Source organism: Neoarius graeffei, chromosome 10, assembly GCF_027579695.1.
Source record: "Neoarius graeffei isolate fNeoGra1 chromosome 10, fNeoGra1.pri, whole genome shotgun sequence".
Taxonomy (NCBI): Eukaryota; Metazoa; Chordata; class Actinopteri; order Siluriformes; family Ariidae; genus Neoarius; species Neoarius graeffei.
The window spans coordinates 48,654,096-48,668,885 of record NC_083578.1 but is presented as its reverse complement, the minus strand read 5'-3'; the positions used below and the strand labels follow the sequence as shown (position 1 = coordinate 48,668,885).

The 14,790-nt window shown below is 39.5% G+C and overlaps 1 protein-coding gene across 1 annotated transcript; it reads left to right on the top strand.

The window, feature by feature from the left end:
- The first annotated feature begins 228 nt into the window (after positions 1 to 228).
- znf367 (zinc finger protein 367) lies at positions 229 to 14,458 on the top strand. Its single transcript, XM_060931837.1, has 5 exons — positions 229 to 805; positions 1,534 to 1,684; positions 1,760 to 1,879; positions 2,104 to 2,242; positions 12,685 to 14,458. Exons 1-5 carry the CDS (start codon positions 527 to 529, stop codon positions 12,929 to 12,931), a joined length of 936 nt encoding a protein of 311 aa, XP_060787820.1. The 5' UTR covers positions 229 to 526; the 3' UTR covers positions 12,932 to 14,458.
- Positions 14,459 to 14,790: the final 332 nt, after the last annotated feature.

Genomic DNA, 14,790 nt, shown 5'->3' with positions numbered 1-14,790 from the left:
TGGTTCAGGTTCTTGTCTATCAGAAGAAGCGCGCTCTGAAGTGTTTGAAATTGATTGGCTGAGAGTCACTCGATAAACCCATCCAACAGGAGTCGTGTGATTGGCTCGTGTACACGTCGTTGACGCTTTTCCTCCTGTCTTATTGGTTGTTTCTCATGTTTTCGGTGAGCGGTCTTTTAATATCCTGTTGTCTGATTGGCTGGGTCCGCTCAGGCGCGATTTCTGACGCGGGAAAAAGTGTAATCGGCTCGACTACCTGGAACAAGTACCACCGTGAGTTTCGCGGAAAGTACCCAGTTTTACCGACGCAAGCACAGAGAAATTGTTAGACTTTTCTTTCTGTAAAATATCTTATTTCAGGACCGAGCCGTGTAGTTTAGGCCATACTTCAGATAAAGTGACCGGACTGCAAGCTTTTTTTTTCCTGGCTCAGGATAATTTTACATGAAACTTACTTTGATATCCGGAAGGATTTTGTAGAATATTTTATATAGGTCGTTTTGAAATCCTGAGGTATTTTTCCACGATGACAGACACCAAGCACCCTCATGTGATTTTTTGTAACGATTCTCCTAAAAGAGTGCTGGTTTCTGTGATCAAAACAACCCCAATCAAGCCAAAGGCTGTGGAGTCGGTGATGCCCACCAGTCCCGGTTTTAGTGATTTTATGGTTTATCCGTGGCGATGGGGAGAAAACGCACACAATGTAACTCTGAGTCCCGGATCAGGAAACGGAGCCGCTTCTCCCCCTAGAAACAGCGCGGTGACAGAGCCGGACATCACGTCCTGCACAGAGCACCTCAAGGTAACATTGTTTAGTTTATTTTAAAAAAGGCAGTTAATCTGTTTTGTCTTTTAGTGAATTATTCCACGTGGATCCTTAAAGTGTTGTAAACACTCCCGCATTGTTCAGCAATTCGGTCTGTAGTATGTTAGTTACCGTGTAAAGACAAAGGAATAACCGGGTCGTGTGGAAACAGTGTCTTTAGCTGAAGTGGCTCTTTGTAGCAGCTGGATGAAGCCGACTTTGTAACATTGGATTCGGTAGCTTGAATAATTTGCTCTGTTAGGGTGAAAAGGACAGAAAAATTGTGAAACGCCCGCGAACATGATGGATTTTAAACTCCGCTTCCGGCTGAGGCAGCTGGCCTTCGTAGTGACGTCACTTCTGCGCGCCAAAAATCCCCGGTTATTACAGACATGCGAATACAGAACAGTTTATCATAATTAAACATGATCTAAAAGTTATTTCTGACTTGTTTTATGCTCATGTTATGTTTGTCTGAATATGTTTGTCTACTGTTTTGTGACTAACGTTCAACAGATGGGCATTTATTCTTCCATACATCACATACTACATATGCTTCTCTCCTTGTTTATAAATTAGGCTTATTCCTGTTTGACTGCTACTTATGGGTGTGTCATTTGTACTTGCAGCTATTTTGGAATTAAACTTTGTTTGTTTGTTAAAATTACTGTATAATAAACAGTACCTTTTCAGATCACTGACACTTACGTCTCACCTTGTTTTAGGATGGAATCCGTCGTGGCCGTCCCCGTGCCGAGACGGTGCGAGAGCTCATCAGTGAGGGCGAGAACTCCACTAGCCGTATCCGCTGCAACGTGTGCAACCGTGTTTTCCCCCGAGAGAAATCACTGCAGGCACACAAACGCACACACACAGGTAAGTCACACTCTACTGAACTGTATTAACATCTGCCAGAAGCAGTAAATAAAACCGTTCTCATTGTCATCTCAGGTGAGAGGCCGTACCTGTGTGATTATCCAGACTGTGGGAAGGCGTTTGTTCAGAGTGGTCAGCTGAAAACCCATCAGCGACTCCACACTGGGGAAAAGCCCTTTGTTTGCTCAGAGAAAGGTAAGGAGAAGCAATAAGAGAATAAAGTATAACTGAGAAGAACTTGGAGCAACAAATGTGGAGATGTGTTGTATTTAAAGACTAGTATTGATTACTTTACTTATTACTAATTATTTATAGTTCTTACTACAGATTAGGGTTTGTTTCCTTTTGTTTAGATTTGTTTCAAATGCATATAGGCATTTCTACTATTCAGAAATATTTTTTCTTTCTGCTTTCCTTAGGCTGTGGTAGCCGTTTCACTCATGCTAATCGACACTGCCCTAAGCACCCATATGCCAGGCTGAGGAGAGAGGAGCCCAGTAGTGAGCCTGGGAAATCACAAGGGGCTGACAACAAGGCTGTGGCTGAGTGGTTAACAAAGTAAGATTTAAAAAGGTGTTAGGTTTAATGGTGTGCCATAATATTACAATGTAAGAATGCAGTAGTAACTATCAGGAAAGAAATAATAAATACAGATGGTTCCTGTTTTATTGGGTATAAGTAACTCAGAGCTGCACTCACTGATCAGTTATCAAGTCAAGTTTATTTGTATAGCACTTTTAACAATAAAAATGATCGCAAAGCAGCTTTACAGAATTTGAACGACTTAAAACATGAGCTAATTTTATCCCTAATCTGTCCCCAATGAGCAAGCCTGTGGCAAGGGAAAAACTCCCTCAGACGACATGAGGAAGAAACCTCAAGAGGAACCAGACTCAAAAGGGAACCCATCCTTATTTGGGCAACAACAGACAACATGACTATAACATTAACAGTTTTAACATGAAGTCAGTTTTGTTGATGTTATAAACTCTTCATTGATGGAAACTTGAGTGCAAAACTGTTCATGACAACTGCAGTCCTAAAGTTAGTAAGTCAACTGTAGTCCTTAGCCATAAAAGCATTACTGTAAGTGTCCAGAGCGTCCTCCAGGTGTGATATTCAACTGTCCACATGGGGCCGTCCTCCACAGGAGCGATTCGATGAGACTCCAACCAGACACAGGGCACCAGGATGGATCAGGCAGGTCTGAGGAGCAGAAGAGGTCAGCATCTCGATCCCAGGACCGACATGTAACTCAGAGGGACGGATTTTTTTGGGGGGGGGGACGACACAGGTTGTTAGGGATGCCCAATTTCACCTGAATAAGTAGGAACAGTACAGATATTGCACTGAGTACAAGCAGGGACTCTGGCAACTAACTATGATAGCATAACTAAAAGGGGAGAGCCAGAAGGTAACACAGGCATGAGGGAGCCCCAGGACATAAAGCAGCCAGCCACTACACCATCAACAAACTCGAGTGAGCAAGCGAGTGGGGGACTGACAGCATCCATACATCCCAGTTTACCAAAACACTCTATGTCTGAGGACCTTCTAGATCTACACCCTCCAGATCTACACCTTTACCTCATAACCACCATTAACAAAAGGCTTGACTAAACAGATATGTTTTCAGCCTAGACTTAAACGCTGAGACTGTGTCTGATTCCCGAACATTACTTGGAAGGCTGTTCCATAACTTTGGGACTTTGTAAGAAAAGGCTCTGCCTCCTGATGTAGCCTTCACTATACGAGGTACCAGCAGATAGCCTGCACCTTTTGATCTAAGTAGGCATGGCGGGTCATAGAGGACCAGAAGTTCACTCAGGTACTGTGGTGCGAGACCATTCAGTGCTTTAAAGGTCAATAGTAGTATTTTATAATCAATACGAAGTTTGATTGGGAACCAATGCAGTGTGGATAAGACGGGTGATGTGGTCATATTTTCTAGTTCTAGTAAGGACTCTTGCTGCTGCATTTTGAACTAACTGGAGCTTGTTTATGCACTTATTGGAACATCCAGACAGTAAGGCATTACAATAATCCAATCTGGAGGTAACGAAAGCATGAACTAGTTTTTCCGCGTCATGTAGTGACATTAAATTTCTTATCTTAGCAGTATTTCTGAGATGAAAGAAAGCTATCTGGGTAATGTTATCAATATGAGTTTCGAATGTGTAATCAGAAAACTTACTTCTAGCTGCATGTGGTCCTAGTGCAAGTACTTCAGTCTTATCAGAGTTAAGCAGAAGGAAGTTAATAAGCATCCAGTGTCTAATGTCCTTCACACATTCCTCAATTCTATTAAGCTGGTGTCTCTCATCAGGTTTTGCAGAAACATACAACTGTGTGTCATCAGCATAACAACGGAAACTAATACAATGTTTACGAATAATATAACCCAGAGGTAACATATATAAAGAAAAAAGCAGTGGACCCAAGACAGAACCTTGCGGAACACCAAACTTTACCTCAGTATGTCTAGAAATATCACAATTTACATCAACATACTGATAGCAATCAGTTAAATATATAGGTGAAAGTCTTCTGGATTTACCCGGAAGTCCGGATATTTGACAAAACTCTTGAAAATCTCCGGTTTCCCAAATGGAGAAATGTATTTTTCGGATTTTTCGCGTTCCTAGACGCGGTGTAATACTTTGCATCGTCCTTGCATGGGCGCAGTCCTTAAATAGCCCAAACACAGTTCATTGAATAAAGATAGGTGTTCTTTGTTAACGGCACGCGTGCCGGAGCTCGTTAGGCGCGCGCGCCCAAGGTGCGCCTTCAGATGCACGAGCTAAGACGCGCAGGACTGACACCGTTCTGCGCAAGCGCAACACAATCGCACTAGAAAGCATATTCAAGCTGTATGGAATCAATTTTGTGCCAAAATGTTCATACAATACTTTTGAAATATCAAACAAAAACGACAAATCAAAATACAAAAAAAAAAGTCAATTTTTTTAGACTGGCAAACAAATTATTCGTGTAATCGTGCAAAATATCTGTCTATTACTCTTCAGAAACCTTTTATTTTTGTTCCGCGTCTTTCTCAGTTTTGTTTTGACGTAATTTATTTTGGTTGCGATTCCAGCTTTCTCGTTTGCGCTCCCTGACTTTTTGCTTGCGGTTTTGGCACAAACTTCACGTGTGGGTGGGCTGTCCAGGAATGCATTCCCATTGGGTAACTTGTGTTTGACTGACAGCTACGCTCAGCCATTCCCCCGGAGGCTGTTGCGACCATTTCCTACTCGGATTTTGGCGGACTGTTTGACGAGTGACCGATCCATTGACTTTACCCAAGGACAGAGTGGACTTCAGTGGCGACTATGATATTGAATTTACCACACATGCAAACTCCTCACCTTTCGGCGAAATTCGCCGTTTTGGTCCCAAAATAGGTCACTTGTGTGAATCGTGTAGATCCGAAGAGTTTTTTTTTGGGGGGGGTAGGCAGGCTACAACGCTATTGTTGCCAAACATTTCACTTACAAGGTTACAGCCAATCAAGATAAACAGTTACTAACACGCTTCTTTTCCATTGGAGTTCTGATCAGCTGGTGCACAACCCACTGCTGGTTGCCAGTCCTCGCTTACGAATATTCCACAGATTCAGACCGCAAAGTCACCTTTTTATAGAGAGATCTGGCAACCTCATCTCGCAACTGAATCTGAATACCAATGGAACAGTTTCCAGCGCGCTCGGGGGTGAATAACCATGGGCAGATCTACCGGGGTGGCATATGCCACTCTAAAAGAAAGCCTTGCCACCCCTGCTGCTACCCCAGTTGGCAGCGACGAATTCAAAGAAAAATTACGGCCAATTTGACATTTACGTGCGCGAATTTCCAATGTCCGACTGCGGCGAATGCAGCACGAGATAACGCCAGAGATTGGTTGTTTTGGAAAATTGAGAGGCGCGAAGCGAGGGAGCCAGGAGTCGCGAGGAAAGGAGACACGGGAGGAAAGGGGTAAAAGCTGATTAACTACCTATCAAAAAATGAAATTATAATGAATGAACAGTGCTAGTATAGTTGCGATGCTGATTTTGAGAGGATAAAAATCAGGTTGGAGAAGGTTATTTAGCTAACTATACATGTAAGGCAAAAAAAAAGTGTTTCCGGTAACCCGACCGATCGAGAATTTCAGCGTCGAAATTGCCGACCGTAAAGTTTTTATTACAAATTTCCCTCGATATTTTAGTGTAAGTGGCGTTAGTTTGTCATAATTTTTTGTTTCAACGCATTCAAGTTGTGAAAGAAACGATAAAAAGTAAAATGTTTTGCCACTTCTATCAGCCCTCCTGGCTGTAATGCAAATTGCTTCCTCTTCAGTATACAAGTGCACTTCCATGGCAGGGAAAAACACTACATTTTGCCGCCTATGTAGTCCCCTATTTATACAAATAGGAGTCATTCAGGATTCAGCCATGTTTTTGCTCCGTGTTTTTGCTCGACCCAAGTTCTACAGTAGGCTAGGCGAGGCCGTCTGCTTTTAATGGAAGTAGCCTAGCCTAGGACGTTAAACCATATTTTCACGTTATTTCTTGATAAGGTGTTTTCACATTATCACATGAAAATATCATGAAATTACGTGTTATGTTATTACATGATAAATATATTGTAAAAACGTGATAACTCTGTTAACAATATCTTTTCACGTTATTACTTGAGTCTAAGCCAATTTTTTTTTTGAGTGTGGCAGCAATACGCTTCCGCAGATCATAACTCGAACTCTTGCGATATTTTTTTTTATTCGTTTAAAGATTTAAAACACTTATTTTATTATGATGTGTGGTATAAAGGATTCCGTGCCAAAATACTATTTTGTAAGATGTTTACTTGTGTTAATTTTTTCGAACAAAATAAAACAAATTAAGAAAAAAAAATTTCCTACCTACCGACCTTATTTTAGTATTTCATGTTACCTGAAACACACTTTTTTTTTTTTTGGCCTAATGTTAGCTAGGTCTGACATTAGTTTTGTGTAAAGTCGGCCACAAAAGTTAATATTGATTCACCGTCTGTCAAGGAAAACATTGCTATTGGCTGAAGCTTATGATTCAAATACTGAGGATCTTAAACATGAGTTACATCAGACGAGGAGAGTACTAGACAGAAAAAAGGGGGAACAGGAGAGTCCTACCACTCTCATGGAGTTCACTGTTTTTGGACCCATACCAAGATGATGATGTTGGGTTTTTTTGAGTTGTTCAGGTTGTGTAAAATAGCGGTTGTCTTGCCTGTGAGCAGTGCATCCTGTGAACGAAGTTTTTCATCTCTCAGGCTCATAAAGACTTATTTGCGGTTGACTATGACAGAAAAGAGACTATCAAGTTTGGCTGTATACAGCATTGAATCAAAGCGCACAAAAGCATTAGATCTTGATAAATTTGTGAAGCGTTTTGCTGAGCAACATGGAAATCGCCGCATTCAGCTGTTGTAGGCATGACAAGTTCATGTTATGCTCACTGGTGAGCCTTTACAAAGCGTGAGGAAAAAAACTATAAAATGTGACACTGGTGTAAATGGTTTAAATCATGCTGAACTTGAAGCAGTGTTGTTATTGTTGTTTTTTAGTGTCTGTTCTTTTGCATATACAGTATAAAACTGTCCAGAAACGGTATAGACCTCATCTGAGAATGTGTGTTCTTCATGAACAATAAAGGCATGAGATTAAGTTTATCTGTATGAGTTTGTAAATGGCAGTCTGTGCCCTTTTGTAGTGTGTACATACTATTTGTCGTCAAACTGTGATTAAATTCAGTATATATACATGTCTGTAATACGTATTTTTGTAACGTAGACTACGAAATGTACTTTTGCGCGCGTGCCGTGTCCCCGTGCATCCTTCTCACCTTTTTCACCCCTGACCAGTTTGCATGCCTGATTTACACTTTGTTGAATTAATTCAATATCATAGTCGCCACTGAAGTCCACTCTATCCTTGTTTACCTTCAATGGATCGGTCACTCGTCAAACAGTCCGCCAAAATCCGAGTAGGAAATGGCCGCAACAGCCTCCGGGGGAATGGCTGAGCGTAGCTGTCAGTCAAACACAAGTTACCCAGTGGGAATGCATTCCTGGACAGCCCACCCACACGTGAAGTTTGTGCCAAAACTGCAAGCAAAACGTCAGGGAGTGCAAACGAGAAAGCTGGAATCGCAACCAAAATAAATTACGTCAAACAAAACTGAGAAAGACGCGGAACAAAAATAAAAGGTTTCTGAAGAGTAATAGACTGATATTTTGCACGATTACACGAATAATTTGTTTGCCAGTCTAAAAAAATTGACTTTTTTTCTTTTTTTTTTGTATTTTGATTTGTCGTTTTTGTTTGATATTTCAAAAGTATTGTATGAACATTTTGGCACAAAATTGATTCCATAAAGCTGCAGTATTTTTAGTTGCACATTTCAAGTATTTAAGTAGAAGCGTTAATAATTCGCCATGTCAAAACAAGCAAAACTTTCCTCCTTCTTTTGACGTGAAGAGAGGTAAGCAATTTATTATATATTTTTTTCCATCAAAGTTGCATTTTGTGGCTTCGAAGCTAAGTTTTAGTGCCGTTTCTAGAACACAACATCAGGAAAAAGTGGAAGAAACAGCAATAATGGAAGAGCCGGTTTTTAAGCTACCTAAAACTAGCAATGGTAATTTATTTTTTGTTACATAATGTGCTCAGGCTGCCAGTCAGTGTATGACACACACACACCCTGAAAAATCCTAGCTACGCCCCTGATTTACATGAGAAATTTGGTATTCATTGGTGTGTTTAAATTTACAGACAATACGAACTAATGTAAACAATTGGCTTCAACTTGCATAAATATGAACTGGAAATTTTTAGTTCACTTTAGCTTATGCAAATGCACAACTCTACTAAAAGATTGATAAACGAGGCTCAATGTCCCCAGCATTGAAATCTGAAAGCTTTAGAAACTCTAACAGACCTTTACTTTTTAACAGTACTGTTTTGGGATTTTGCTGAGTTTACCTTCAACTGTCTGATATTTTTTAAAGTAATTAACTGTGTAGCCAGGAAAATCACCTTGTTTTCTAACTAGGGGGATTAAATTTGATATTTTTGACATGTTAATCATTAATGTACATGAAAGAAAAAGGCTTAAAAGTTATAACTTGTTTTAGTGAAAGTCAGTACTAAAATGCACTAGAATGCAGGGTTTTGCGTGTTATGTTATTAAAATTTTTTCGGGGGACGTAGCTCCCCCAATCTTAGTTTGACTTTCAAAAGTTCAGGATTTTTTTCCTTTGCTCCACTTTCATCTCTATAAATAAGACCTGAGCCAGGAGAGGGCCGTTCCCTTAACTCCCACAACATTTTCTAGTCTATCCAGAAGAATGGAATGATCAATGGTATCAAATGCTGCACTTAGGTCAAGCAGCACAAGCAGCGAGACAGCCCTGATCAGACGCCAACAGTAGGTCATTTACTACTTTAACCAGAGCTGTCTCTATGCTATGATGAGGTCTAAATCCTGACTGATACATCTCATGGATGTTATTCCTATGTAAATATGAGCATAGCTGCTGTGCCACAGCTTTTTCAAGGATCTTGGAGATAAAGGGGAGGTTTGATATTGGCCGATAATTGGACAGCTGACAGGGATCAAGGTCAGGTTTTTTAATCAGGGGTTTGATAACTGCTAGTTTAAAGGATTTGGGTACATAGCCAATCCTAAGAGAAGAATTTATTATTTTTAGAAGCGGTTCAATTACTCCAGGTATTATCTGTTTGAATAGACGTGTAGGTAAGGGATCTAGTACACAAATTGAGGCTTTTGATGCCAAGATTAATGAAAGTAATTCAGTTTCTCTAAGGGGAGTAAAACATTCTAATTGCTGATCTGATACAATTATATTGTTAACTACAAGGTCACTTACATTGTCTGACCTTAAATTAGTAGTTTGAATTTTTTGTCGGATATTCTCAATTTTGTCATTAAAAAATTCATGAAGTCTTTGCTACTACATACTAGGTGTGCATGTGTCAATAGTGGACTTATTCGTGGTTAATTTTGCTACATTATTAAATAGGAATCTAAGATTATTTTTATCTTCTATTAGGGAGGAGAGATATGTTGATCTAGCAGCACTAAGAGCTTTTCTGTACTTCAGGAAGCTCTCCTTCTATGCTAATTTGAACACTACCGATTTTGTTTGACGCCATTTATGTTCCAATTTTCGAGTGGTCTGTTTTAAAGTGTGTCATCATTATACCAGGGTGCTAATTTTTTGTCTCTGACAATTTTCCATTTAAGAGGAGTTATCTAAAGTATGGTGGAACGTTGACTAAGCATTCAGTTGCCTGATCAAGTTCTGCAGGGGCTGACAGTGACCCAATCAAAGTTGATAACTCTGGGAGATAATTTATAAAGCTCTGTGCAGTAGTTGACGTGAAAGTACGTTTAATACAGTAGTGTGGTGAGGTGCATATATTATTACTCAGACATATTTTGAATGAGATGAGAATGATCTGAGATAACTTCAGACTGTGGAAGTATGACTATATTTTCTATGTTTAACCCGAATGTTAGTATTAGATCGAGGGTGTGAACACCATTATGGGTCGGTCCTATGACATTCTGATTAATCCCTACTGAATCTAAAAAAATTATCAGTTAAAGGGATCCTCCAGCAGATTTACTCTTAAACTTATGTTAAGTAAAAGTATTCATAAATTTCAAAAGTCAAACATTTGTTTTCAGAGACCAAATATTGTTCTAGAAAAATTTATTTTTAATAACATACCACATGGGCCTCCCACGGAAGTGATGACATGGCACAGTGGAAGCTTGGAGCAACTTGGCTGTTTATATCCTCTGCCTACAATGTGGTTTTGCTAGTAGAGTTCGAATGAATCATCTAATGACACACTTTCATCTCCCAACAAAGAACACTGGATAATCTTTTCTTTGAAGACAACTGTCTCTGTCTGGATTTCAACACTGACTGGTTCATCTGTTTGCACAGTAATATCCCTCTTTCCGGTCAATTCACGTTCCTCGCACATAACTGAAACTACCGTTAAATAAAACTTTGGAAATTTCAAATGAGTGAGTTTCATGCAAAATGTTCTGAGTAATTCTCTTATCTGGAGTATAGTCGACCGTACCTGAAGCTCAATTGAATGTCTCTTGATCCGTTGGTGATTGTTCTTTAACATCGGTGTTTTCTTTGTTACCCGTATTTTCTTCCAGTATTATGCTGAAGAACCTACAATGAATTGGAATACCAATTACAATTCACCAGGTAAGACACCAGTAATATACCAGAGACGGATCCAGACTGATGCAACCAGTGCACATGCATCAGTCAGAAATATGTGCACCACTTGGCATCGGTCTCGGGGTGTTTGTTTACTTTACTGCTAGCTGGTTACATGGGCTATATCCATGCTCAATCAGCAGACCAATGGTTCAGGATCCAACCACCTGTGGTAAGCGGTGATGCTTACCTGACTTAATTACCTGTATTCTCACGATCCTTTGTATAGCGTGACCTGAGACAAAGAATCTAGGTCAAACCAATAAAATGCTTCAGAAAGAGATTGAAATTTGTTGTGAATAATGGGCTGAATCGCGGTCATAGCAAGCTGGATCTGGGCTGTTTCAAAAGGTCTCGGGGAGAGGGAGGCGCCTGTAAAGTTTTGTGGGGCTAGGACTTTCGGTGGCTGAGTCATGAATTTTTAAATCCCCATGAGCGACTGGAACCAGGACTCGTATTAAAGTTTTCAGTGAGTCGCACTCACGTAGGGGGTTCAGGGGTGAATAATGGGCCGAGCCATGGTCATAGTGGGCCATAGCTACCCTCTTCGGAAAGGGCTCGACATGCTCTAAGCCCCTGTGAAAATCCATAGTGATCTGGTAAAATTAGTGAAAATATTTCTGCAAATTTGCATCTGTCAGATTCTTGGGCAGGATCTGTCCCTGTATACTACAAAGAATCATGGTAGAACAAAGTCAAAACTAACCTCCCGGTGTTGTTGTCTCTGTTGTTGCTCAACACTGCATCGGCGGACTTTTGGAGCTGAACTGTGGGCAAATATTGCTTGCACAGCATCGTTTTTTATCTTTCTTTTTATTCTGGAAGCCCTCATTAAGCTTGCTTTTAATTCCGTCAATTCATCAAAACAGAATGATTCAAAATGTTCGGGTCAAAAGTAGGGCACCACAGGCAAATTGTTTTGAGGTCTTCTGATGGCATGGATCCATTTCTTGCAGATAGTCGGATGATTCTGGCCAGGTAAATGGTGAAAAGATATGTTCTCATCCTTCTTTTTATTTTGGAATTTATATGCTGCGCAATGAGAGATGCTTATTTAAAAACATATAAATTCGGTAAAAAATACTTCTAAAACTAGCAAAAACACATTATAAGCTGAGAATATAAACAGCAGAGTTGCTACAAGCTTCCACTATGCCATGTCATTGCTTACATCACTTCTGTGGGAGGCCCATCTGGTATTTTAATAAAAATTCATTTTTCTAGAACACAATTTGGTCTCTGAAAATGAATGTTTAACTGTTGAAATCTACAAATACTTTTACTTAAGTTTAAGAGTAAATCTGTTGGAGGATCCCTTTCAATTTGAAATGTAGGTTTTCATTTACTGACAAAAGCCCATTCGTTGTAAATCAAAGTTATCTGTCCATCAGTGGAAAAGGACATGGCCAGTTTCTCGAATGTGCCTGATGCATACACTCCATTTCTGTTAGTGCCACTTCTGTGGTGAAAATATTCCACCCGTCAAATTGTGTGGTCCTGTGCATGGCAAAATTGAACTACATTTAGACATTAAAGATTTATCTGGTAGCTATACTTAATAAAGAGACAAGTTGCTACAAGTAAGTTCAACTAGGAAATAGAAACTGATGAATACAAAAGTAAAATTAACAACAGATCAAATAAAATGGAATTTGAAAAAATAAAATATTGAATGAAAAACGAAATATTGAGTAGCGGTTTTGTTTGCAGGTACTGGCAGATGCGTGTGCAGCGAACCCCAGTGCCAAGTAAAGGAAAAACCCTGAACAAAGTGACAGTGGAGGATCAGGAGCAGCAGGACCCCATGGACTTCCTGCCCTCTGACGAAGGTGAAGAGGAAGAGCAGGATGAGGAGAAGAGTGGAGGAGGAGCCACTCGGCGACGCCTCCAGGAGCAGAGAGAGCGGCTCCATGGAGCACTGGCTCTTATTGAGCTCGCCAACAACTTGTCTCCATAAATGAAACCCTGGGGTTGCATACTGCTGGTTAAATTCTAGCTTATGTCCAAACATGACGAGTGAATGATCTAAAAAAAATTGTATCTACATTTAGGATTTTGGTCACTAATTGGCATAGCAAAGCAAGTTTGCCACGTTTGCAACCCTCGGATTTATGGCCTGTGACGGCCGACATAAGCTAAAAAGCACCTTATTTTTGCTTCCAGTTTTAACCTTAGGCTGCTATAGTAGATTTGTTTATATGAAGATTGTTTTACTTATTATTATTTTTTTTTCAGCTTATCAAAGAGAAAGACGATCATTATTTTGTTTGGATTTTGTCATGCACTTTTATGCGGTAATGAGTTTTTCTCTTTCAGTTGCGTGTGGAATTGAGCATGTTTATATCATTTACATAGATGGACTTAGGTAGGTGTGTGTGTGTGTGTGTGTGTGAGAGAGAGAGAGAGAGAGATTTGGTGTGCATTAAGATGCTGCACTTGTAATGTGGTGTGGGAATAATCAGTTCAGTCAGGAGAAACCAGCATGGGCTCTGTGTGACAGGACAGCACTCTTTGATAAGCTGCACCTGAGTTAATAGAATAGAGCATTTTTTAAAAAACATACTCAGTCCACTGTTTTGTCATGTGTATGTTATATTCCGCCTGAGGTTTAGACTGCGCAGTAACATTAACTAACACAAGCTCAGTGAAACTATAGAAAGCTCCATATCCTTTCCAACATGCACAAATATATTAGCTTTTAGCAGCCAGTGTTTTGAGTTATATTAAAGGAAATTCACATTATTTAGTATTACTTCTACATAAAGCAGTTTGGCAGTGGGATCCTCATTAATGATTATGTCAGCTTTCAAAGTATGACTGGAAAAAGATTTTCCACTTAAAATCATACAGACAGCACTTGTTTTGGTAATGAGAAGAGGGTTTTTTTTTATTATTTTTATTTTCCCCCTCCTGTATTGATGATGGCATATTTACAGTTTAACACTACATTAGGTTGGGGTTTTTTGTTTTGTTTTGCCCAAAAACCTTTGCCATCTTTTGGCTTTCTTTTCATTGTATCTCTGAAAATTATAAACACCTCCCAATGCTGATAAAATTAGATGCTCAGTACAGTGACATTTGGTAGAATTATATGATCTCCAAAGCCTAATCTGGTGAAAATATACAAAACTGGAAAGTATCTTTACTGCTGAACATCTAAAATGAAAACAGATTATATAATGTACACCTATTTTTTTTTAAATTGTGTTCTTATGTGTGTGTATATATGAATAATATATTCCACCAAGTCATTTGGAAACATGCACGAGTTCTAAGTTAAATTCTCAGAAGCATCCTTTGTGATATTTGTGCGAGTGTGTATGTGTGCGTGACAACAGAATGTAAATCAAGTTGTTCAGTCTGTAACATGGAAAAGTTTGATGTTTGAAAAGGGACATTGTAAATGTACACAACAGGCATTTTCTTGGATTATCCTGGTTAGTACTGCTGGTTTTCAATAAACACCATAAAAGACTGACAATAACTTGGTTATTGTTTTTTACAGTGCCTTGCAAAAGTATTCATACCCCTTGAACTTTTTCACATTTTTCCACCTTACAACCACGAACTTAAGTTTTTTATTGAGATTTTACGTGATAGACCAACACAGAGTAGCACATAATTGTGAAGTAAAACGAAAATGATAAATGGTCTTCAAAATTTTAAACAAATAAAAATCTGAAAAATGTGATGTGCATTAGTATTCAGCCCCCTTGCATCAATACTTTGTAGAGACACCTTTTGCTGCAATTACAGCTGCAAGTCTTTTGTGGTATGTCTCTACCAGCTTTGCACATCTAGACACTGAAAATTTTG

Bases quoted from the DNA above. Each gene is read 5' to 3' on its own strand.
- znf367 (XM_060931837.1), top strand. From the start codon at position 527: ATGACAGACACCAAGCACCCTCATGTGATTTTTTGTAACGATTCTCCT. The intron at 806-1,533 runs GTAACATTGTTT...ACCTTGTTTTAG, and splicing joins CCTGCACAGAGCACCTCAAG to GATGGAATCCGTCGTGGCCG. The intron at 1,685-1,759 runs GTAAGTCACACT...TTGTCATCTCAG, and splicing joins ACACAAACGCACACACACAG to GTGAGAGGCCGTACCTGTGT.